Below are 24,844 nucleotides of genomic sequence, written 5' to 3'. Positions count from 1 at the left end.
AAAGGCAAGTAATGTGTAGGAACAGAAGAATGTTCCAGAGTGCAGGCAATAGGTGAAAAGATCCTGTGGTTAAAGGAACTCTACAGCATTCTAGGACCTCCCATGGCCATGGCAGGAGAGCAGTCATGGATGGGAGCTGTAGAGAGGTCAGTGGCCAGCATCCCAACCACGTGGGGTGTGGAGAGGCATCTTAAGGGTGTTAAGCTCCATCCTAGAAATAGAGGAAAGTCTTTGGACAGGGAGGATAGGAACTAACAGTGAATTCATATTCTTTTTTTTTAAAGATTTATTTATTTATTATATATACAGTGTTCTGTCTGCACACACCCCTGCAGGCCATAAGAGGGCACCAGATCTCACTACAGATGGTTATGAGCCACCATGTGGTTGCTGGGAATTGAACTCAGGACCTTTGGAAGAACAAGCAGTGCTCTTAACCTCTGAGCCATCTCTCCAGCCCCGAATTCATATTCTTTAAAGAACCCTCCACCAACTAGGTTGTGGTGGCACACGCCTTTAATCTCAGCAATCAAGAAGCAAAGGCAGGCGGATCTCTGTGTGTTCAAGGCCAGTCTGGTCTACAGATTGAGTTCCAAGACAGCCAGGGCTACACAGAGAAACCAACCCTGTGGCAGACAAACAGAAAGAGCTCTCCACATAATAAAGTGAACCAGTTAGGTAGGCAAACTGAGGGGGTGCGGCCAGGCCAGTCACCGTATCCTGCAGCTATCTGTGACCCAGAGGTCAGAGGACCTCCACAGCTCAAAGACCACCACAGACAGGAGGAAAGAAGAACGCTGGAGGGGAGTGGGGAGGCTTGTGGAAGATTTTCTCTCAGGTGTGATGTGGAAAATGCAGCTCTTGAACTCCGCAGCTGTAGTTACTATAAAGACTCCGCAAGCTTGGGCCCTCAACACTCTGTCACAGAGGAGGGAAGGGACATGAGGCCCCATCCCTCCCTGAGGCTACAAATTCAATTAATGGTCACTGGGAGAAAAGAGACAGATGTCCAATAGTGTAGCCGCCATAAGGTACCCCTGCCCCTGTAAGCAACTCATTGCCTATTTTCCTGTAAGCAACTCTGACTGAGCACTGTTGCTGGAGGGCTTCTCTCCAGGTTCCCCAAGCCCCGCAGTCCCACAATCCACTTATAAAATAATCACTCAGACGCTTATATCACTTATAAACTGTATGGCCGTGGCAGGCTTCTTGCTAACTGTTCTTTTATCTTAAATTAACCCATTTTTATAAATCTATAGCTTGCCACGTGGCTGGTGGCTTACCGGCGTCTCTACATGCTCTTCTCCTGGCGGTGGCTGCAGTGTCTCCCTTCCTTCTTCCTGTTTCCCCAATTCTCCTCTCTCTTTGTCCCGCCTATACTTCCTGCCTGGTCACTGGCCATCAGTGTTTATTTATATAGAGTGATATCCACAGCACTTCCCCTTTCTTCTTTTTTTAAAAAGGAAGGTTTTAACTTTAACATGGTAAAATTACATATAACAAAACAATTACCGAGCAAGAATTATAGTTACAATATTAAAGAAGATGTCCTATCTATCTTATATTTGTGAGTTTAAGGTTTTATATCTAACTTATCTTTTATCATAACTGAGGAAATTACGACTATCTAGTCTTCAACCACATCAAAGACCTGAGAAGGAACATAATGGTACCTGAGAAATGGTAGATGGATGCAAGCAACTTTCGGGAATCTTGCAAAAGTAGACCAAGACAGCTGGCAGCCTGGACAGTCACCTAATGTTTTTCAGCATTGTTGGTGCATTCAAATTGGCTACAGGCCTAGAGTATCTGACAGACCATTTTTAGAAGCAGGAATTTTAAGAGACCATCTTACCCTGTCTTGGCAGAGTACAGTGGTCGCTTTTCTTGTGTCCCGCTTGTCCAGAAAGGACAGCATTGCATTTGTACTGTCAGCCATCAAGGCAAGGGCAGTTCTTTGCCCAGTAGGCCATTTTGTGCCAAAAAGACAAACTTCCAAATGGAAATGTCTTAGAAGCCCAACATTCTCTCGGGATCAAATTGGTGCAGCCAGGAGCAATTGTGTCTCACGTCAACAGAATTCTAAGTTATTTAAATGCCATATTCTCCAGGTCTATGAAGTGTTTGAAGATTACCTATCTATCTGAAATATATCTATGCATACCTAGAAGACTTAACTAACATGGCTACAGATATGATTATCATAGATGACTAATTATTAATCTATTTTTTAATTATCCATTACAATTTTAAATGAGTTATATAAACATAATACCTCAAACAAGAATAGAAATATATATATATAGAGAGAGAGTATAACAAAATTAACTTCAAGTTTGTATCAATGAACTAAAATTTATACCAATGTAAAACATTTTAAACATAAACTAAAATCTATACCAATGTAAAACATTTTAAACAAGTTATTCTTTAAAAGTAGGTTCATTAATCTACCCTTTTATCTTATCATCTCCATATCCTCCTATATATCATATCCCCTTTTCTTTTTTAGAAAGAGATCACATTTATAATCAACCTGTTTTAAATAAAAATATTGGTTTTTCTCTGTCCCACACCAGAGGGCTCTTCTGATTTGGGACACAAGAATCCCTTAACCATTTTTTTTTTTAAAGCAATATGTCTGGGTTTAGAGGGGGAGTGAGCCAATTCCACCTCTAAAGCCAGCTTGGTATATTTGGGAATTTGGGCGTAGCATCTCTTACTACTTCCTGCTGGAGGGGGACGCTGTATCTTATGGGGACGCAAAGAAAATTTTAGACCTATGGGGTAGTCCGTGAGGCTGTATTGTGTGAACCAGTTGCCTTGAAACCGATCTGGATGTTGGATCATCTGGGCCATGGTGTCATCGGAGTCCTTTCAGGGGGTCTTGGCTGGTGAAACCTGATGTATCTTAATCTGGAACAAGTCCACAGCCTCTGGCTTTCTGTGGAAACAAAAGCAGAACCTCTTTTCCAAAGTAACATATCCTTATATCCAAATTTTGAAGTCAAGGTACCTTTAAAATATACATTTTGGCATAACTCAACAGCTTTTGTAATCAAATGTTTTTCTTTAGTTATGAATATCAAAGAGAACATAATCCAGATTCTCTGTGTGGTAGCCATCTTTATGTGGCTTATGTTTTATATTACCTTGAGCCTTGAGCCTATTGCTTTAAACTGTACCATTGTAAGCCTGAAACGGCGCTGTGGCTGCTGGCTCCGCCCACTTCAGCTTCCCAACATGGCAGTGGTACGTTTTCTGCCAGCTCTGGGAGTCATCAAGTCTCAGAAATAGTGGGTCTAAGCTTTTATCAAAGCAGCGTGTAGCCCAGAAACCTCTTTTTTTTTTTTTTTTTTTTAAATAATAGTAAAGACTAAATCTACCACACAGCTTAATGTGCCGCTGGCAGACGCCTCATTTCTGCCATACTGCGGGTCAAACACACCCGCCAGGAACCCGTCAGTGTCCAAACTTGCGTTTTGCCGCATCTAGTTGCCCGTATGAGACAAGAAGCAGGAACCTGGTTTTGGCTCTGTTTAGAATTGGTTATTAAATATTCTCAGGTTTAAGGTGGAAACTCGAGCCGTTGGGCGCCATTTGTTGCTGGAGGGCTTCTCTCCAGGTTCCCCAAGCCCCGCAGTCCCACAATCCACTTATAAAATAATCACTCAGACGCTTATATCACTTATAAACTGTATGGCCGTGGCAGGCTTCTTGCTAACTGTTCTTTTATCTTAAATTAACCCATTTTTATAAATCTATAGCTTGCCACGTGGCTGGTGGCTTACCGGCGTCTCTACATGCTGCTTCTCCTGGCGGTGGCTGCAGTGTCTCCCTTCCTTCTTCCTGTTTCCCCAATTCTCCTCTCTCTTTGTCCCGCCTATACTTCCTGCCTGGTCACTGGCCATCAGTGTTTATTTATATAGAGTGATATCCACAGCAGAGCACACTGGGTCATCAGAATTGTAAAAGAAAAAAAAGAAGACGAAGAAGAAAAAGACAAAGCCAGGCATGATGGTGCACACTGTCATTGCACCTGGGAGGCAGAGGCTGCTGGATCTCAGAGCCTGGTCTGCAAAGTGAGTTCCAGGACAGCCAGGGATGTTGCACAGAAAAACCCTGTCCCAAACAAACAAACAAACAAACAAACATAAATAAATAAATAAAAATAAAGACAAGACAATGGGACTGGTTAGAAAGAAGGGGACTGGTGGGGGAGGGGAAACTCTGCTTGACAGTTTATATAACTGGGTGCGGTGGCTCACATCTTCAGTCTCAGCACTCAGGTGGGTCTTTGTGAGTTCAAAGCCAGCCTAGTCTATATAGTGAGTTCCAAGACAGCCAGGGCTATACAGTGAGACCCTGTCTCAAAAAAAAAAAAATTATATACATGTGTGAAAATGTCAAAATCAAATCACTATTATATGTAATTAATATATGCTATTGAAAACCTGTGAAAATAATGGGAGGGGGCTGTCAGGTTTCTTTTTTCACTCTTTTGGGGGGCCCGCCACTCAGCTCCCAAATAAATCACACACAGAGGTTAATTCTTAATTATAAATGCCTGGCCTTAACTCCATTTGTTTCTTGCCAGCATTTCTTAACTTTAAATTATCCAGTCTACCTTTTGCCTCTGGGCTTTTACCTTTCTCTGTTTCTGTATACCTTCCATTATTTCTTACTCTGTGGCTTGTGTGTAGCTGGGTGGCTGGCCCCAAATTCTTCCTCCTCCATTTCTCTTGATCTTTCTTCTTTTCTGTACTGACTTCTAGACTAGCCAAGGCTACACAGAGAGACCCTGTCTCAGAAGAAAACACACACACACACACACACACACACACACACACACACACACACACACCACACAGAGCCTTACAGCCAGCCATGCCTGAGGAGCGTTCAGTGCACTCAAGAGCTGAGCAAACCCGGAAGATGCTGTCTAAAGGTTGCTGTATGTTCTTGCATTGGTCAGGAGAGGAAGTTCTAGGTAGTCTCATGGTGACAATTCAAAGGAGTCCTGTCTTCCACGGTCAGGGTAATACATTTCTGGAAAATCCCTGATAAATAGGATTCTCTGGTTTTCCAGAGGAAAATGAGTCTGCTCATGAGAACTGAGGGGGATGAACCTTGAAGAGAGACCAGAAAAATGGTTATTGCGACATCTTACATAGACTGGGGCCTTTGAGATCTACCTAGACTGTAAAAATAACAAACCAACCAACCAACAAATGAATAAATAAACAAACAAACAAACAATAAACCACATTTTTATCTAAACTCTGTGATAATCCTTTCAGGTTCCACATGGAACTGAAAATGTTTCTGGATCCTTTTAGGAGCCAAGGGGTGGGGTGGGGTGGGGTGGGGTGGGGGGAGACACTCATGGTGGAGAGGTGACCTGGGGCTGAGCACTGATCAGATCACTTTGTTTTGTAGCATGGACAGCAACACTGACAGAGATCCACAACTGGACCAGAAGGCTATGGATGCGCTTGCCCGAAATCCACATGATGGATTGCTGGTTACACACATTAACCAGACCCAGGATCTACTGGTAACAACCGTAGTGCTTCTGTTCACCAGTGACGCTTACAGATCATAGCCAGGGGATGTGGAGTGTACTCAACTCTTTCTTAAATAGGACCCAGCACTGAAACCGTGACTAAGTATTCCTCTCTAGCCACTAGGTTTATAAAAGGAGAGTTTCTGTTTTGGTCATAGAGCTCGTCAGCCTTCAGGAACATCATTAGATATTTAGGAGCATGTGAGGATCCTGGCTTCAGTATCGAAGCCTGAAAGTCTAAAGCATTTGATTCGGAAGCCCCCTTGCTGAGATTTTCTTGTAGGAGTCCATAAGACCTAAGTCCTGGAGTCCACTTCAGGAAGTGCTGTGGGAACAGGGGAGCCAGGGCAGAAGGCTTGACTTGAGGGGAGAAAGAAAAAGCCCCACACTGTGGGTCAGGCTCACTCTGGACAAGTGAACCACCTTCCAATCATGCACAAGTCAGAGTTCTCTCTACCGTGGAAGCAACTGTCTTCACAAGTTGTGAACTCGAGGGAGGCAGGCAGCGGCCACCGGCTAGTAAATCCACACTAGACTACAAACACGATACCAGTCAGAGAATGTCATCCTTATAGTTAATACCAGCAATTAAAGAACCAGAAAAACAGTCAACTTCGACTTTTCTCAAGCATGGGCATTTATGGGACAAGAAATATAAATAAACAGAAACAAGGAAGCCAAGCATGGTGGCACAGACCTGTAAGCTCAGCAGTCTGGAGGGAGAAGCAAGAGGATCTGGAGTTCAAGGCCAGCCTCAGCTCTCTGCTACATAGTGAATTTGAGGCCAGCCTGGGACACATAAGACCCTTTCTAAAAAGGAAAAGCAAAGGGGAAATGAGGAACTATGGGTGGTTCTAAGAAGAAAACATTCAGTGATGTCAGTTGCCAATGACATGGGTCTTTGTTTCATCTGATTTCATGTCAGACCAACTCACTTTCTAGGCATGGCACATGCCTGACTTACCTTATCAGTAACAGACAGGTCTCTTGTTTCTCCTCTCAGCAGTGAGAGAGTCCTGATTGCCCAACAACGAGCTTGTAGTGTTCTCCATGTAAAGTGTCCACTCACAGCCACGAGGTCCCACCTCAACCAAGAAGCTATTTGCAGTTGATACCCACAGGCAAAGGGAAATCAGTTTCTCCAGTGGCGTATCAACCACATGCCAGGGTGGGCCCCCTGCCTAGATTTTGTTCATCAACACAAAAGGAACTTTATTATAATTTTTGTTGAATTTTTTGTTTGGAGGGGGCATTTTTTTGTCTTTATGGCTTCTTGTTTGCTTGTTTTGATTTTAATTTTTGTAGGAGTTTTCCTGAGAGAGGAGAGGAGACAGACAGAGAGAGAGAGAGAGAGAGAGAGAGAGAGAGAGGAGAGAGAGAGAGAGAGAGCGCATAAAGTTGAGGGGAGATCTGGGAGGAGTTTGGGCATGGGAAAAACATGATCAAAATATATTGTATGAGCTGGGCATGGTGGCACATGCCTTTAATCCCAGCACTCAGGAGGCAGAGGCAGGTGGATCTCTGTGAGTTCAAGGCCAGCCTGGTCTACAGAGTGAGTTCCAGGACAGCCAGGGCTACGCATAGAGACCCTGTCTAGAACAATCAATATATAGATTTATTAAATAAATGATAAATAAATATAGTATGGAAAGAATTTTTTTAATGAAAAGTGCCCACTTTAACAGAAGAGCAGCAAGGTCCTCAGTCATAAGCAATGTATGTAGGAATGGACTTTCAGATATCTGCAGGGCAAAAGGCACAGCCTTAAGCGAGACACTATTTCAAGCGCAAGATGGAAAAAGGATCACGCACAAGGTGTCCGGAAGAGAACAGTGCCACCTAGTGGTCACATGATACAGAGCCTGTTTTCCTGAAGCCTATGGCTGGGACTGTGATCTCAGGCACTGAGTCTCTCAAAAGCAGGAAGGGTATTCTTAGGGTTGAATCACACCATGAGAAAGTCTCTCATACAGACAGCTGTGGTTTATGCTCCTTCAGAGAAGCCGTGAAGTGTTTTGGTTACAAGCTTGGCTTGATAGAGCCTTCCGAAGAATCCCAGCTCCACCACATCATTAGCTGTGTGACCTTGGGCAAATAACTGAAGTTCTCTGTGTTTCAGCTTCCTTGTCAGAAGAGTGATGGTCTCCTTGGATGACGTAACTTTACTATACGGAAAGTGCCCGGCAGAGCCTGGGCACTGTGTTAGTGTTTGCAGTCCTTAGGGGTGTGTTTTCACACATCCTGAGCACTTGCTAATTTCCTTTTGAAACTAGACAGAACAGGTCTTGGGAAAGAGTGCAAGGTGAGCAACACTGTCGAGCTGGAACACATTAGCAGCCTTTTATTTTCGCTGTCTTTAGTTTATGCCAACCCTCAACTTAGGACAGAATCTGAGTGCAGAGGAGCTCCGGGTCGCATTCTGTGCCCTAGCCTCACGCTGCACCTCGCACGCCTGCGTAGTGAGCTCCTCCAGCAGGTGCAGAGGAGCTCCAGGTCGCGCTCTGTGCCCCTAGCCTCACGCTGCTCCTGACACAGCTAAGGAGAGGGGGCGCTGCCTGCAAGGACCCCGAGACCCGGAGACGCCTGTGTGCTACGCTCCTCCAGCCTTTTCCTCCCGTGTCCTCTGCAGAGTGGCTCATTCTGCTGCAGTATACCGCTCTCAGCCCACTACAGTGAAAGCCCGATACATGAAATCCAAAGACAGACCACCAAGGGTGTCGAGTATGTACCCAGAAGGGATCTTTGGGCTGAACTCAGGCCATTTCCATAGTCATCAGGTTCTCTCTCTCTCTCTCTCTCTCTCTCTCTCTCTCTCTCTCTCTCTCTCTCTGTGTGTGTGTGTGTGTGTGTGTGTTGTGTGTATGTGTGTATATGTGCAATGAGTCTTTCTCTATAACACTAACTCCCAAATAACAAGGAGAATTATTAATTATGAAAGTTCGGCCTTAGCTTAGGCTTGTCCCACTAGCTCATATAACTTAAATTAACTTATTTATTTTCATCTACATTCTGTCCTGTGGCTCATTACCTCATCTCTCTATACTGCCTATATCTTCCCCCATGTCTGGCTGGTAACTCTGCCTTCTTCTTCCCAGAGTTCTCTCTGTCTCTGGAAGTCCCACCTATACCTCCTGCCTAGCTATTGGCCATTCAGCTTTTTATTACACCAATCACAGCAATACATTTTCACACAGTGTACAAATATCCCACAATATTTCCCCCCTTTTGTCTAAATAAAAAGAAAAGGTTTTAACTCTAACATGGTAAAACTATATACAATACGAACAATTATCAGGTAAGAAATATATTCACAATGTCTAGTCCATTTGTATTTGGCATATTTGGAGAAAATATCTTATCTTGATGAATTAAAAGTTTTATACCTAAACCATTTTCTATCATAATTGATATTACCATCCTAAAACTATCTTTTTAGACCTCAAAACATTTCTTAGATAAACAATTTAAGTTTTTATGTCTCTCAACCTTATATACTTTATACATCTTTTGTGAGTTTTTTTTCTATATTTGGTAACAAGGAAACTGTAATATAACTATCTTATCGTCAGCTCCATCAGAGACCCAAGAAGGATATAATATTACCTAAGTAAACAGGAAGTGCAGAGCAAGCAACTTCCAAAACTATAGAAATGACAGAGATATCTGGCTGCCTGGACAGTTGTCCAACAGTCCTGTATAACATTGCAGCATCCATCTTCGGCCTACAGGCCTAGAATATCTGACCCTTTTTGAAGGACTGTCCTACCTTGTGTTAGCAAAGTTTGACAGTCACCGTCTTCTGTGTCCTGCTCATCCAGTTTGGACAGCATACTGTCAGCAGTTGAGGCAAGGGCAGTTTCTTGCCCAGTGGCTAACTTTGCCACAATAAAAGCAAACTCCATATGGAGGTTCTTTGATGCCTATCATCCTTTTTTGAAGTAAATTGGTGCTACCAGGAGCAGACATGTCTCACTGTCATGAAAAGCCTTAAGTTATTAAAACATCTTAAATGCCATATTTGGTAGGTCTCTGAAGTGTTTGAAGATCACCTATCTATCTAAAGCATATCTCTGTTTAACCTTGAGAACATACCTAACATAACTACAAGTTTGATTATTATAGATGACTAACTAACTACTAACCTGTATTTCTTTTTTTTTTTTTTTTTTTTTTTTTTTGGTTTTTTTGAGACAGGGTTTCTCTTGTGTAGCTTTGCGCCTTTCCTGGAACTCATTTGGTAGCCTAGGCTGGCCTCGAACTCACAGAGATCCGCCTGCCTCTGCCTCCCAAGTGCTGGGATTAAAGGCGTGCGCCACCACCGCCCCGCCTAACCTGTATTTCTTAATTATACATTGCATTTTAAAATGAGTTGCACAGTTACAATACCTTAAACAAGAGTAGAAACATATATACAGTATAACAAAAATAACCTTAAATTTGTATCACTATATAAAAATCCATACCAATGTAAAATATTTGAGACTAGTGGTTCTTCAAAAGTAGACTCAACAATCTACCCTTTTATCTCATCATTTTGTATCCTCCATTTTTTCTTTCAGAAAGAGATCCCTGAATCCAATCTCCTTTGTTCAGTTTTTTTCCCTGACCATGACTAATAACAGCTTGTAACCAACCCCCCTAAATGATGATAAACATCCATAACCTACTGAATGACCAGAAACCACCCACTCCTCCACTTGGTAATATGGGCATTGTGTTCTCTAGACTGCTTCCTGTTGCCTGGGGGTGATGATATCTTTAGGGGACCCTGATAAAATTGGGATAATGGTCAAGTCCTGGGAGAGTTAGCTGTATCATTTGTTGTCCAGTCTCTGTGTAATAGGCAGGGCTTGGCTGTAGTCCTGGCTGGAACAGTGAGTGAGACTAGACCCTCTAAGCTAGCAGCTTTGAAGTTGTTCTGGATGCAGAATTTTGAAGAAACTGCAACAGAGGCATTCTGAGAGGCTGGATCATCTGAGTTACTTGTTTTCATTGGTGTCTGGCCCTTCTTTTTTCTAAAAACAAACTTTTAAAGGTAACATACATATCTGCATTAGCACAAGTATAGAATATGTGTTGTGCACAAGTCAGCTAAAGATGGTTTGTTCTATGTTTGAATGAGTAAAAGACATCTACCAACTTTATAAGTCAATTTGGACTTTATAAGCAAACTATAATATAAATCTTTATCCATGCCATATGAAAGGATGGCATGTAATAATCTGTAGCCAACAAGATTTATCATGTCTCTTCCAGTCTCAGAGCTGTTCCTATGTCAAGGGATCAGCTTATACATCACCTGTCTTGTAGTCTTTCTTGGCTTTTTCCTCATGTCTATAGCCAAGATTCTCAGGAGATTTCCCCTGATCAAATCCGATCTTTATTCATTTTGAATAGATCCATAGCTTTTTGTTTCCTATGGAAACAAAGGCATATCCTCTCCCCCAACATAACACATATCCTGATTTCCATTTTAAAAGTAAGACATCCCTAAAGTATACAGGTTTAATTCAACAGTTTCTTCCACAATCCAATGTCAGCAGCTGTCATTTGCTCATCAGCATTAAATTAAAAAAATTCAAAGTCATCAAAGCACCATACAGGATCCAGACTCCCTGTGGACTTCCCATCCTTATGTGGCTTTTTCCTTTTTTATTACTTTACTCTTTCTTTAAAGACTTTATCATTTTAAAATTATTTTTATGACTGTCTATATTTTTTACTGTATGTTTTTAGATTTTTTTTTTTCAGTCTGGACCGATTTACTTGTACCTTCTCTGATCATGTGAGCCAAGCTTTAAACCCACCCTGTGACTCTGCTTAGCACATGGCTGGCTGGCTCTGCCCCTCCTCAGTCCTTGAGAGCCAGCCTTAAGCCAGCAGTCCAGCCCAGTTCTGGGAAGTTAGTGGGCTGTGGCAAGTGTTTTGACTTAGCATGCTGTTTCTTCTTAGTGCACAAGCTATTCAAGTACTCGATATACAGCAGAGATGTGCCTCTGTACACTATGAACACTGGGAAACTAGGAAACCAGATCCATTTTTTGTTTGTTTGTTTTCAGCTTTCTCAGGACCTATGTGAAAATATGTGCCCAGACATTGGGTGTCATATGTAATTGACATATGTAACTGTGCCATATATAACTGCGACATATGTAACTGCCCTCTCCATACTGTCTATGTTGCTTCTTCCGCATCTGGCTATGACTCTACCTTCTTCCCAGAGTTCTCTCTGTCTCTGGAAATCCTGCCTATACCTCCTGCCAAGCTGTTGACCATTCAGCTTTTTATTACACCAATCACAGCAACACATTTTCACACAGTGTAAAAATATCCCACAATATATATGTGTCTGTATGAACCTGTGTCTATGTGTGTGTGTGTGTATGTCTATGAAGTGTGTGTGTGTGTGTGTGTGTATGTGTGTGTGTGTGTGTGTCACTGTGTGTCTCACAGTGAGACTGAGCTGGATTCCAGACTCTTAGTGAACAGTAGCTTCTCAGCCTTTTACCTGAGATGTGGTGAAGTGGATTATGTCCAACTCCATGGGTATTCAAGGCCCTTCTGGAGCACATCGACGGCAGTTGTGACGCAGGAAGCTCTTGCTGACCCCGTCGTGTGTGCACACTTGTGCAGCTGGTACCCGTGCAGTCTGGACTTTCATCACCTCTGATTTACTACTGTCTTAGTTACCTTTCTATTACCGTGACCAAGCACCGTGACCAAGGCAACTTCTAAAAGAAAACGTTTAATTGTGGATATGATCAAAATCATCCCACTGAGAACAAAACAGAAAGGTATCCAGACCTCTCTCACTATGAGGGAGGCAGACCCCATGACTTGTGTTTGCTGTCAGCTCGGCAGCAGGATGGGAAATAAAGAACTTCATATGGAAGAAAGGGCTTCCTCCAGGCCCTCTGCCTACAAGCTCTCAGCACGTGGGAGGCTAGAGGAGGAATCAGCAGAGGAAGGCATCTTACATGATTGGTTCAGCAAACACACTTTGCTTTCTCCGGATGGTCCTGGGTTAGAAGTAGGGGCACACAAACATGGGAAGCTAACAGTCTTAGGACCTAATCCCAGCCATTCAGGGGCCAATTTTTGCAGAAGTCGTGATTCTACTATCAGGTTGTCTGGTCATTGTGTTTGTCTGATCACTCCCATAGTGAGCTGCCCTTGAATATGAGAGCCACATCTGGGGCCTGATGTAAGGGTGGTGTTTCCAGAGTAACCATTCTCATGTTCACATGCTCCCTCAGCAAGGAGATTGGTTTTATTGCTGCTGTGTTGTTGTTGGTGGTGTTTGGAGGCAGAGTCTTGCTCTGTAGCCCAGGCTGGCTTTGAACTTCAGGTCAGTCTCCCAAGTGCTGTGGCTACTGCTATGCACCACTGTTCCCAGTTAGCAGGGAGAACTTTTAGAATACCTCGAGATAGGGTCTTTCAGAGTTCACAGACCTTGGGTATCTGTATGAAGGGAATCCAAAGCACCCTTGTCTGTCCCTGCTTCCTGCTGTTTCCTGCCTGACTCTGGCTTGTGCCTTGTAGAAGCTGCAGGCAAGTGAGACTCGGGCAGCAGCTCTGGAAGACTCTGAAGACTGGCTTTCAACTCACAGTTTAAAGTTTGAGAAACTCACCTTGGCTGACCTGATAAGCCAGGGCACGGTTGAGCTGTAAGTCTGAAATCTTTCTGCCCTTCCTCCCGAGCTCCCCAAGGCTGCAGTGGCACACCCAGCCCCGAGCCTGGGAACCCGCAAATAAAGCTTTGCACACCCAGTCCTGAGCCTGAGAAACACCACATAAAGCTTTGCTTTTTTCAGGGAGGAGTGTGGCAATGCCATGCCCAAAGTGCATTTCTCCACCCAGACCGTCCGCCACTTTGAATCAAGGCTTTCTGAGTAAGTTTCCCAGTGTCCTCCAGCACCCCTAAGCTTGAGGCCTTATCTCATCTCATAGCCTGCACATGGTTGGGACCAATCAGCAATTTCAATGGACCTTAAACTTGTCTCGTCTACCTCTAATTTGCCCTTTTCTCAAATGAAAACGTTGGACTAGATTGGCGCCTCTTGGCCTTTGAAAGGCCTGGTGCCCTTGGATGAGTGCCTCAGATGTCCCCGCTTCATCTGCTGGTTAATGGCAGAGAGCTCTGCCAGACTGGTACAGTTCTCACCTTTGCAGACATGTGTCAAACAGGCATGTGCCCAACTCCCAAACCAATTATTTTTATTTTATGTGTGTGGGTGTCTTGTCTGCATGTATGTTAGTGCATACAGATGTGCCTGGTATTCACAGAGTTCAGAAGAGGGTGTGGCATCCCCTGGAACAGCTGCCACGGGGGTGCTGGGAATTGAACCTGGATCCTCTACAAAGATCACCAAGTGCTCTTAACTGATGAGCCATTTCTCCAGCCTCAACCAAACCAATCTTGATAGCACAAGTAGCATGCACACATACTCAGAGTACATGTGTGAGTGTACGCGCGCGCGCGCACGCATACACACACACACACACACACACACACACACACACACACACACACACATCTTCCCATAATCAGTACACAGGATAGTCTTAAGATTCCATCCCACACTGGGCAGTGGCCTTTAATCCCAGCACTCAGGAGGCAGAGGCAGGCAGATCTCTGTGAGTTTGAGGCCAGCCTGGTCTTCAGAGTGAGTTCCAGAATGGCCAGGGCTACACAAAGAAATCCTGTCTCGAAAAAAAAAAAAAAAAAGAAAAAAAAAAATACCTCTCAGCTATAGCTGTAGTAATCTCTGATCCATAATTACTGTTGCCTAAGCTTTCCCAAAAGGTTATGATGGTAATTAATCGCTAACATTTATTAATGTGCCCGAAACTCTGCTAAGGGCTACCTACAAGATCTTTCTTCATCTTTGTAACTGCTCCAAACATTGTATTATTCTCTAATTACCAAAAGTCAGTTGTTCAATGATCATTCATACAGCAACCAATTAGTGGATTTATCATGCTCTAACTATAAATTTATAGACAGTTAGCCGGACGGTGGTGGCACACGCCTTTAATCCCAGCACTCAGGAGGCAGAGGCAGGCAGATCTCTGTGAGTTTGAGGCCAGCCTGGTCTACAGAGTTCCAGGACAGACACCAAAACTACACAGAGAAACCCTGTCTCGAAAAACAAACAAACAAATAAATAGATAAATTTATAGAAAATTTTTGGGGTCAGAAAGTTTTAAAGGTTAAATAATTACATGATGTTCCATTAGTTCATTCATTTATTCATTTATGAAGGGTCTATGTAGCTCAGACTGGCCTTTAACTTGAGATCCTCCTGCCTCAGCCTCCCAAGTTGCTGGATTACATTCTGGATTACTGCATCTATGTAGAGTTCTATAATTAATATTTGGCTCTGTTGTTTTGAATTATAAATCCAACATTTTGTTTTTTATTTGTTCTTTGATAGTTTAATACATGTATGCAATTAAATATGGTCACATCTACCCTTCTTTTCCTCCTAGATCCTTCCCCAAACACCCCCTCCCAACTTCATGTCATGGTCTTCATCAGCTCCTCCTCCTCTTTCTTTTGATACATTGCTGAGTTGCTAGAGTTTCCGGCCTTGCCCACAGTCAGGACAAATCTCTGTCACCCGCCAGTCCCACAGCCGCTCAGACCCAACCAAGTAAACACAGAGACTTATATTGCTTCAAACTGTATGGCCATGGCAGGCTTCTTGCTAACTGTTCTTACAGCTTAAATTAATCCATTTCCATAAATCTATACCTGCCACGTGGCTCATGGCTTACTGGTACTTTACATGCTGCTTGTCCTGGCGGGCGGCTGGCAGGCAGTGACTCCTTCTGCCTTCCTGTTCTTTTATTTCTCCTCTCTGTTAGTCCCGCCTATACTTCCTGCCTAGCCACTGGTCAATCAGGTTTTCTTTATTGGCCAATCAGAGCAACACATTTGCCACACAGACCATCCCCCAGCACAGCCAAATGCAGACCATCTCAGACACCTGCACTCAGGCCTGTGGTCCTAATCATCTTCTATGCGGACCTGCTGGGTAAAGCCACGAGGAACCCAAGAACAGGCTCCCACAGGACATACAGAACATCCCACAGCACTGCTGAGTTCTGTTAGTTCTGCCTATATGTACATGAGTGTACAGCGGTCCACTGAAGCATGGGTAATGTGCCAGTCTCCATTCTGACAAAGAAAGATGTGAACCCAACATCCTTAAGGAATAGTCAAGGCCGTTTAACTAATCGGGCAGTTGGCAAATTGACTTGGACAGAGTCCTGTGATTATCTTTACATAGAAGATGATGGAACTCTGGGGTTCAGCAAGGATACTCTGCCTTCCAAAGGTCATGCAGCCCGTAAACAGCAAAGGAAAGTCTCCAACATAGGCACGTCTCAGTGTGAGGCTCAGGGTCTTAGCCATCTAGCCACACTCAGGTCTCCATCATGACTCCACCTGCTGCTCTTGCCTCATGAATTTGTACCCACCAACCGTTGGCCTTCCATGCCCTTCTCTCCCAGAGCCCTCAGCAAGAGTTGCTCCCAATAGCAACTCAGTAAGATTCAAGTGACCAAGCAAGGCCTTCCCATGAGCACCTGTCACCTGCTGGTGTCCACACCCTCAAGGGGGTGTTTGCTTTGCTCTCGGTGAGGTGGCCAATGCATTCTCTTGGCTACTTTTTAGAAACTGACATTTTTGTGAATCAACCCTAGGAACGGCTTGCTAGCCTGCCACCGTCACAGCTTTGTGGTCAGAGCCCAGGAGACTTGGAACCGTTTCTTCTGTAAAGACTTGTATCTGAGGGGCCGGAGAGAGGGCTCAGTGGCTAAGAGCACTTGTTGCCCTTGCAGAGGACCTGAGTCTGCTTCCCAGCAAGCTCATGAATGCTCACAGCCACCCATGACCCCAGTTCCAGGAGACCTGATACCATCTGCCACTTCTGTCTTCCATGGGTGCCAGGCATACGCATGGTGTGGATACATCCAGGGAAAACACCCAAAAATACAAAATAAATAATTTTTTAAAAGACGCAGATCTGAGTGAGAGCAGGCTTGTCCCCCACCTTTCTCATGAAAACACTACCCCCTGCTCCCAGGCCTGCACCCCAGTAGCTCACACATAGTCGTCAGCACCCTATCTTGCTTCATAGGAGAGCTGCCCCCCCACCCCGCCCGCACACTCCCCACGTGCCCCCAGTCTAGTGCCCTGGCAAACACGTACCTTTAGCTCTCTTTGCTACATTTGCCTTGCATTCTCCTTAAAAACAATAAATTCATCTAACCAGGTATCTCATGATTCCAGAGTGGGTAGGCTGAGGTAAAAAGACCGAGAGTCTAAGGCTGAAATGGTGGAAGGCTCCGTGAGTGAATAAAGGCTGCTGTACAGGCCTGGGGAGCGAGAGCTTAAGTCCTGGACTCCAGAGGTGTGGGGGTGGGAAGCCAACTCCTCCTCCTAACACACTTACGCCAGAACACACACACATGCACACACACACACACACACACACACACACACACACACTCACACTCACACTCACACTCTCTCTTCCTCCCTCCTCCTCCTCTCTCCCCTCCCCTAACACACATGCACACAAGCACACACAAAGCAATTAATTTTTTTTTGGGGGGGGGGTTTCGAGACAGGGTTTCTCTGTGTAGCTTTGCACCTTTCCTGGAATTCTCTTTGGAGACCAGACTGGCCTTGAACTCACAGAGATCCTCCTGCCTCTGCCTCCTGAGTGCTGGGATTAAAGGCGTGCGCCACCACCGCCCGGCACAATTAATTTTTAAAATTAAAAAAACAATTAAAAGAGTTTGAGACCAACCTGGGCTACAGAGTGATAGTCTCCCTCAAAAATGTAGAAAAGGCCAGGTATGGTGGCACATACCTTTAACCCCACAATAGGAAGGTAGAGGCAGGCAGAATTCTGTGAGTTTGAGGCCTGCCTTATCTACATAACAAGTTCTAGGCCAGCCAGGGCTATACAGTGAAACTCTGTCTCAAATAAAGAATAAAGTAAAAGAGGAAGTTTTTAATTAAAAATTTAGATAACCAAAGCTTGTGAAATCCTAGCCACCTTCCCCTGTGTGTAAGTGACAGCGTTTGGTGATGATCTCTCTGGTATCTCCACAGCACTATCGAACTCTATCAGCAGAGGATGCGCTGGCTCACAGAGAACAGCAGGAAGGTAATGGCACCCCTGTGGCTCTTCCCACCATCCTCAGCCCGACCCTTGGGGCTGGGTTAGAGCCCTGGCCGCTACAGATGATGGCGTTCCAGCTAAAGTTGGCTTCCACTAAAACAGAGACTTCCTAACCCACAAACATGGAAGCCACAGACACAGCTCTTCTTGTTGCTGAACTCTTACATTCTCCCAAGGCCCGGCTGGGCATGGCGGGCCTCACCTGTGGTCCCAACACTGGGGAGTCTAAGGCAAGAAGAGTGAGGATTCAGGCCGATGAGATGCTCACAGGGAAAGGCGCTTTCAGCCACACCTCGAAACAAAGTGACATCTCCGGGTCCTACATGGTGGAAAGAAAAGCAATTCCTGAAGGTTGTCCTCTGACCTCCACAGGTGTTTGCTCTCTCTTTCCCTCCCGCTCTCTCTGTGTCTCTCTCTTTCTCACACACATATACACATGTGATTTTGACTTTAATTTTTTGTTTGTTTTGTTTCTCGGGACAGGGTTTCTCTGGGTAACTCTGGCTGTTCTGGAACTCGCTTTGTAAAGCAGGCTGGCCTCAGACATCCACCTGTCTCTGCCTCCCAAGCTCTGGGATTAAAGTTGTGCACCACCACTGGCCAGATCAATTTGTTTTGTTTGTGTGTTTAAGAACATTGAGAGTCTGAGGCTACCCTGGGCTGCACAGTCAGATTCTGCCTCAGAAATCTAAAAAAAAAAATAAAAATAAAAATGTCCTTTGGCTTGGTTTTTCATGGGAAGATGGTCACTGGTGACATTAAGTTTACATCACCATCCAGACCACTCCAGTCAAAGGGACCTCACATCATGGTCCCTATGAACACTCCCAAGTCCTCAGATTGACTCACTGGACTTCTTTAAAGCAGTCCCATCTTCAAAACTGGCTAGGTCTGAGGCTAGTGCTCCTGCTTGGGGAAACAGAGGCAGGAGGGCAGGGCAAGCAAGGAGGGCGGGGTTAGCGCTTCCAGACTTCACCGTCTGAGGAGACAGAGGGCTACACATGGGAAGGCAGAGTGCTGCACCCAGACAGGACAGAGTCTATCTGCATCTACATGGGGGCTGGAGCAGGGTCGCCAGCCAGCAGTGTGCAGCTCCCCGCTGGTCTGGAAGAGTCTTCGTTTTGGCTCCATAATTTCAGAAGTTTTCTCCTTAGTTGTCCAGATTTCAAAATCTTCATATCTTACTTTGGGGCTTGCTTTCTGGCTTCTCTTGAAAAAGGAGACTGTCTGGTACCACTGGGCTCTGGTTCCCTTGGATACCCCTTGCCTCTTTCTGTTGCCCTTTGAGGGATGACCACTCTTCTGCCTCAAGAGTGCAGGGCTAGGCTGTTTACACATTTCCTCTTTGGTTTTAGGCATTTGGCCTCATCAAGGGAACAAGAGTAGGACTCCTCATTGATGCGTCCCAGGTCAGCAGTGGCCCTCAGCAAGAAGAATTCCAAAATGACCTGGCAGTAAGTCCCCCAGCATGAGGTGTACCTCCCCAGCCCCCCACTTCTCCCCACTTCCCGGCTGGGGTACAAACTCACTTTGTTTATAGCAAATGCAAAGCAGGGCCATTCATGAAGAACAGTTCTCACTCAATTAGCACCTCCAGGGGAAGAAATGTGTAGAACTCTGGAAAACCTCACCACAGACTCATTTTCACTTACAGTGTGAACTTCTAGTATTCTCCCCACAGCAGAACCTCCCAGCTAGACACCCCACCCCCTGCAAAAGCCCAGGTTCCCTCAGGCAGGATGTGGACTGGAGTCTGTTCCTTCCTGTTCATCTGTTTGGGGACGATGGCCTCACACTACAGCACAGCACTGGGCCGCTGGCCTTTGCCAGATGGTAAAGCTACTCTGGTTTCTTCGGACTTTTCCAAAACAGAAAAGTAGAGTCAAATCCCGGCTACCTCCCCCGCTTCCAGGCTACAGGACCCTGCTACCTCCTTTGTAAAGCAAGTGGGGAGGACAATATGGCCACCTCACAGAGCTGTCATAGAAGGAACCTCTGGTACTAACTCTGGCTCCGACAGACTCGTGAGGCGACGGGGAAGGGTGCTTACAGTCTGGGGTAGGCACCAACCACATTGGCAACAACTTGTATTTCATGAGGGTTGAGCAGAGCCTCGAGAGTCATCCCCATTCAGCACGGTTTTGCACACCCCAGCTCCCCACCCATGAGGGCAGCCTACAGTAGAGGGTGTTGTCATGTACCCAGGTTCCATAGAACCCCGGCTCTGTGAGCCCCTTATATCCTTTTATCCACAGAGTCTCATTGACGAGCAACTGAGCCTCAAGGAAAAGTTGTATGTCCTGTCCTTCGGCGTCACCACCAAACCCCTCTGGCTGGACCCCGTGGAAGTCAGCGCGTCCACGTGAGTGACTGCCCCATCTCTCCACCAGGATGTCCGCTTGTTCCAGTTCAGTGGGATGTTTACACCTGTGCTTATTTGTTCATTTGTTTGAATTAAGGTCTTGTGTGGCCCAGGCTGGCCTCAAGCTTGCAATACAGCTGAGGATGGCCTTGAACTTATGATCTTCCTGCTTCCACCCCTAAGGGCTGGGGTCACAAGTGTGCACCTAGTTTATAAGAAACTAAGCTTCCTACATGCTGGGCAAACACTACCCACTGAGCTCTGTCCCCAACACTTCACTGAATGTTTAAGATGCAAACCACATCAGGTAGGGAAGCACACAGTAGGGAGTCCCAACAGCAGAAATATGGGCAGGCAGCAGTTAGAAAGATGGTGACCGCCCCCACGCTCTTACAAAATAAAGGGTAAGATCACCACAAGACAGCTTGCTTGCTTTTATATTTTTATTTTTGCTGATCTGGAGATGGAGCCAGGACCTTGAGCATGCTGGCCAAATGCTTTACCTCAGAGCTACATCCCCAGCCCCAAACACCACTTTTATGCAGCAAACTAGAAATTACAGCTTTATTATTATGAAAATAATACGTGCATGTTTCAATAATCCAGAAAATCTGCATGGATAAATAACAGTGGATGAATCTCCTTTATACTGCCATTTCTACTCTTACCACCCAATAACAACTTGCACATCTGTTCCACAGACGGGCTACACACACACATCAACATTCCATCTGGTTTAGGCAGAAGCAAGACAGCTGAGCCAGGTGGTTCATTCCTGTATCCCCAGCTCATCAAGATGCTAAGGCACAAGGATCACAAGTTTAAAGTAGCCAGAGTTGCCAGCCTGGGCAACTTAGTTAGACCTCTGTCTCAAAATAGAATTTGAGAGTAAAAGGGGGGCAAAGGAGTATGGCTTTGTGTTAGAGTGTTGGCCTTGGCCCTATCCCTGATACCACAAGTAAAGAGCATAAGCCGCACAAGCAAACAGCATAAGGGGGGGCTCATAACCCTTGTCTGTGCCGTGGCCTTTCACCCAGTCTTAGTCTTGTTTCCTATCACTGCATATATCACCTCACTGGTAGTGGCTGCATACTATTCCATTGCTTAGATGCCCTCTAGTTGGATAGGATGGGATTTGGGGAGATCTGGAAAAGAGGTACGTAAGAATGTCTGTTTGTGCCAGGAAGTAATTTGTTGTCCATGATGACAGTGTCTTTGATTGCCCCTATGATGTTGAGTATACCATGCTAGGCACTTTACAAGTATGAACACATTGAAAATCTACCGCCATTGCAATAGAGTTATAATAGCCATTTGGTAAATGAGGAAGTGTGGGCACAGGGAACATGCCTGGCTGGGATTGCAAATCTCAGGGCAGAGCCAGGAAAAAAGCTAAGCTTAGGGTAGAGGTACCTGCCACCAAGCCTGGCGACTTGAGTTCAATACCCCAGGGCCCACATGATTGGAAGGAATGAACTCACTCCTGACCTCCATGTGCACAGCATGGCATGCCCATTCTATCTCTCCTCAGCTAAATAAAGGCACTAAAGACCTAAGCTTTGGTTTCCTTTGGTCCAGCACCAGCTGTGAATAGGACAGTCCAGCCCTGGCCTCAACCACAGCTCTACACCCCCCCTCCCGCACCCCAGATTAAAGTGAGTGATACCTGCTCTTCACAGAGTTGATGTCAAGATAAAAGGAGGACCAGGAACCTGGCACATGACAGCTACTCTGTGAAGGAGATCATTTTCACTGTTTTCTGTTCCAACTAGACCCAGAAGTCACTCTGAGATTGTCTAGTCAAGAGCTCCTCAGCGTCAGTCACCCTGGGTCTCCCTTATATTCCTGTCATTTCTCTGCCTCAAAACTAATGTTTACTCCATGCCACTTGCTCCATTGTTGATTTTTCATCACATCAATTCTATTTATTGTTGAAGGAAAGTTCCTATAAATTCCATAACTGAGAAGTCCATATCACTTGCCATCATTAGGAGGTAAAAGTAAATGCAGTGAAAGGAAGATATTAACTTCCACCTTGAAAGCATTATTGGCTGCAGCAGGTGCTTAGACCTGAGACTCGGGCTCTGGTGAATTATTTGCTGGGCGTGCACATGACTCTGGGTTCCAGCCCCCAGCATTGTAGGAGCAAAAGGGAGCGAGATAACAGCGTAATGAAAGCACCAAGTAGGATTTCACTTCCATGCTGGGGGTGAACCCGGAGCTTCACAGACACGAGGTGGGCCTCGCAGGGGATGTCCCTTCTGTCGGGCTGAAAGAGAAGTGGAAAGAGCCGGAGTGTTGCACCTGAGTTTAGCCATGTCTGCTCTTATCAGTGAGTGGCTCCCAAGCCACATGGGACACAGCTACACAGACATGCACCTCCCTGCTCTTAGAGCCTCCACAGAGTCCAGAGATCAACTCGATGCCTCATGCCAACATCTGTCCCCCAGAAGAGCTTTACAGGGTGTGACAGGACTCAGTTCCAGGGGCTCGAGTAGCAGAACTGCCAAGAACCCGGGTTCCAGAGTCAGGGTTTGCTTGAAATCCAGGTCTGACCAAGTGCTTGTTGTACCACATCAGGCATGTTCTAACTCCAAGCCTGAGTTTCCTCATTCATGAAATGCAACTAAAGGTATCCACCTCAAGAATTACGGTTAGACTTAAATGAGCTGAGATTTGTCTAGGGCTGGCACCTTGTAAGAGTCCTAAAGACTCACCTGCCACATAATGACGTTTTGATCAACAACAGATCTGATGTGGTCCTATAAAATTATAATGGAGCTAGGTGTGGTGGTGCACGCTTTTAATCCCAGCACTCAGGAGGCAGAGGCAGGGAGATCTCTGTGAGTTTCAGGCCAGCCTGGTCTACATAGAAAGTTCTAGGCCAACCAGGGATGGATGGATGGATGGATAGATGGATGATAGATAGATAGATAGATAGATAGATAGATAGATAGATAGATAGAAGATAAAATAAAAATAAAATCCAAAGATAACAGAGCTGCACATCTCCTATCCTGTCAGGCTTCTGTGCTTCCAACCAGCCACATAGAAGACAAACAACACAGCCCTGGCACAGTGTGTAATGCGTGCCAAGGCTTCATGCACGCTAGGCAAAACCTCCCCAACTGAACTACACGCCCAGCCCCTAGCCCGTGCTTTCCTTTAATGTTTCAGGGAACACCCTTTCTGTTTATAACAAAGGTTTACTGCAAAACAGTATGTGGCAGGCTTTCTTGGACAGCCAGCTCCCAAATCATGACACAGAGACTTATTATTAATTATGAATGCCCAGCCTTAGCTTAGGCTTGTTTCTAGCCAGCTCTTTTTTTAAAAAACTTAAATTAACCCATTTCTGTTCATCTGTGTGCTGCCCTGAGGCTCGTTTACCTCATCTACATACTGTCTATCCTGCTTCCTCTGTGTCTGGCTGGTTGGCCCCAGACTGGCTAGCTGGCCGGCTGGACCCCCTTTTCTCTCTGCCCACCAGCCCCACCTATGCCTCCTATCCTAGCTGTTGGCCGTTCAGCTTTTTATTAGACCAGTCAGGTGCCTTAGACAGGAAAGGTGAACCAGCAACACATCTTTACATAGTTGAACAAATGCAGCATAAACACATGCAACACATCTTTACATAGTTAAACAAATGTTCTGTTCCACAACACCACCACCCAGTGGCAACCTCATCTTGTACTCACCTCATCTCCTTCATTGCCTTATTTTCCCTCATGCTCGCTCCAGTCTCCCATCATTCAGTGCGTCACAACACTAGAAGCATAGGCCACACCCTCTATGTGCCCCATGCAGCTCAGCTACATGGTAGGCTATGCTATCTAGGTCTGTGTATGTGCACTCAGTGATGGCACACAACGTTGGGCAGAATCACCCAGAGACATTGCTTAGAACATGACCTGGTCGGTTATCCAAGCATGGAGCCTCAAAGGCTATTGCCAAGTCCAAAGGAACCTTGGTGAAAGAAAAAATATTGGCTCAGGACTCCCAAGGCCAAGTTCTCAACACAAAGGAGATTTATGTGCCCCAGAGGGACAAAGACCAGAGATAAAGAAAGGGGGGAAGGGGAAGGGAACAGGAGAAAGGGGACAAATGGAGCAAAGGAGGGGGGAAGGAATATTTGCCCCAGAGGGACAAATGACGGCCTCTGGATAGAGAGGAGACAGATGTGGCCCATAAGAAAATGGCAGTTTATAAAGGTAAAATGGGTGAGGTGTTTAATTTTAATTAGGTGAGTCAAAGGGGGCTTTTGATTGCTGGACTTCAATACTTTGAGTAGCTGGACCTTGGTAGTCAGCCTCAGGAGAAGGAAGTGGCCAAATGAGAGAACAGGCCTTGGGGGCTAGCTTCAGGAATGTAACCTAACAGTTTTGATCAAGGCAGAGGGAATCGGGGAGAAGGGCAAGGCCTGCTGGAGCCATGTTCTCCAGTGGGCTAGTGTCCCTTCACTTGGAGAACCAGGTCATTAAGCTGCACACGACTATAGTTAGGCTGCTGTGTCTCCTTCCAGCCTCGAGGAACTGAAGCTCTGGGTAAAGAAGCTGCAGCCTGAGGGAAGCTGCAATCTGCTACAAGCCTTGAAGAAAGTCTTTGCTCACAAGGAGCTGAATTCTCTGGTGACCATATTGAGAAGCTGGTAGGTCTCCTTTCTCACTCAGCAGGTGATAGACTACATGAAGGAGGCTGAAGACCCAAGCAGTGTTT

At 45.5% G+C, this 24,844-nt stretch overlaps 1 protein-coding gene across 1 annotated transcript in view; it reads left to right on the top strand.

Annotated features, from left to right (window-relative positions):
- The window catches only part of Vwa3a (von Willebrand factor A domain containing 3A), a 70,508-nt gene that overhangs the window by 6,484 nt on the left and 39,180 nt on the right, over window positions 1-24,844 (top strand). Inside the window, exons 3-9 of the mRNA XM_037211010.1 lie at window positions 5,440-5,557; window positions 13,109-13,233; window positions 13,381-13,458; window positions 17,697-17,751; window positions 19,122-19,220; window positions 20,022-20,128; window positions 24,651-24,776. Coding sequence (XP_037066905.1) covers window positions 5,440-5,557; window positions 13,109-13,233; window positions 13,381-13,458; window positions 17,697-17,751; window positions 19,122-19,220; window positions 20,022-20,128; window positions 24,651-24,776 — 708 coding nt within the window. The remainder of the gene's footprint in view (window positions 1-5,439; window positions 5,558-13,108; window positions 13,234-13,380; window positions 13,459-17,696; window positions 17,752-19,121; window positions 19,221-20,021; window positions 20,129-24,650; window positions 24,777-24,844) is intronic.

The sequence above is a fragment of the Peromyscus leucopus genome, chromosome 1, assembly GCF_004664715.2.
Source record: "Peromyscus leucopus breed LL Stock chromosome 1, UCI_PerLeu_2.1, whole genome shotgun sequence".
In the NCBI taxonomy this organism is placed as follows: domain Eukaryota; kingdom Metazoa; phylum Chordata; class Mammalia; order Rodentia; family Cricetidae; genus Peromyscus; species Peromyscus leucopus.
Note: the sequence above shows the minus strand (reverse complement) of the source record. Positions and strands in the feature narration are given on the sequence as shown.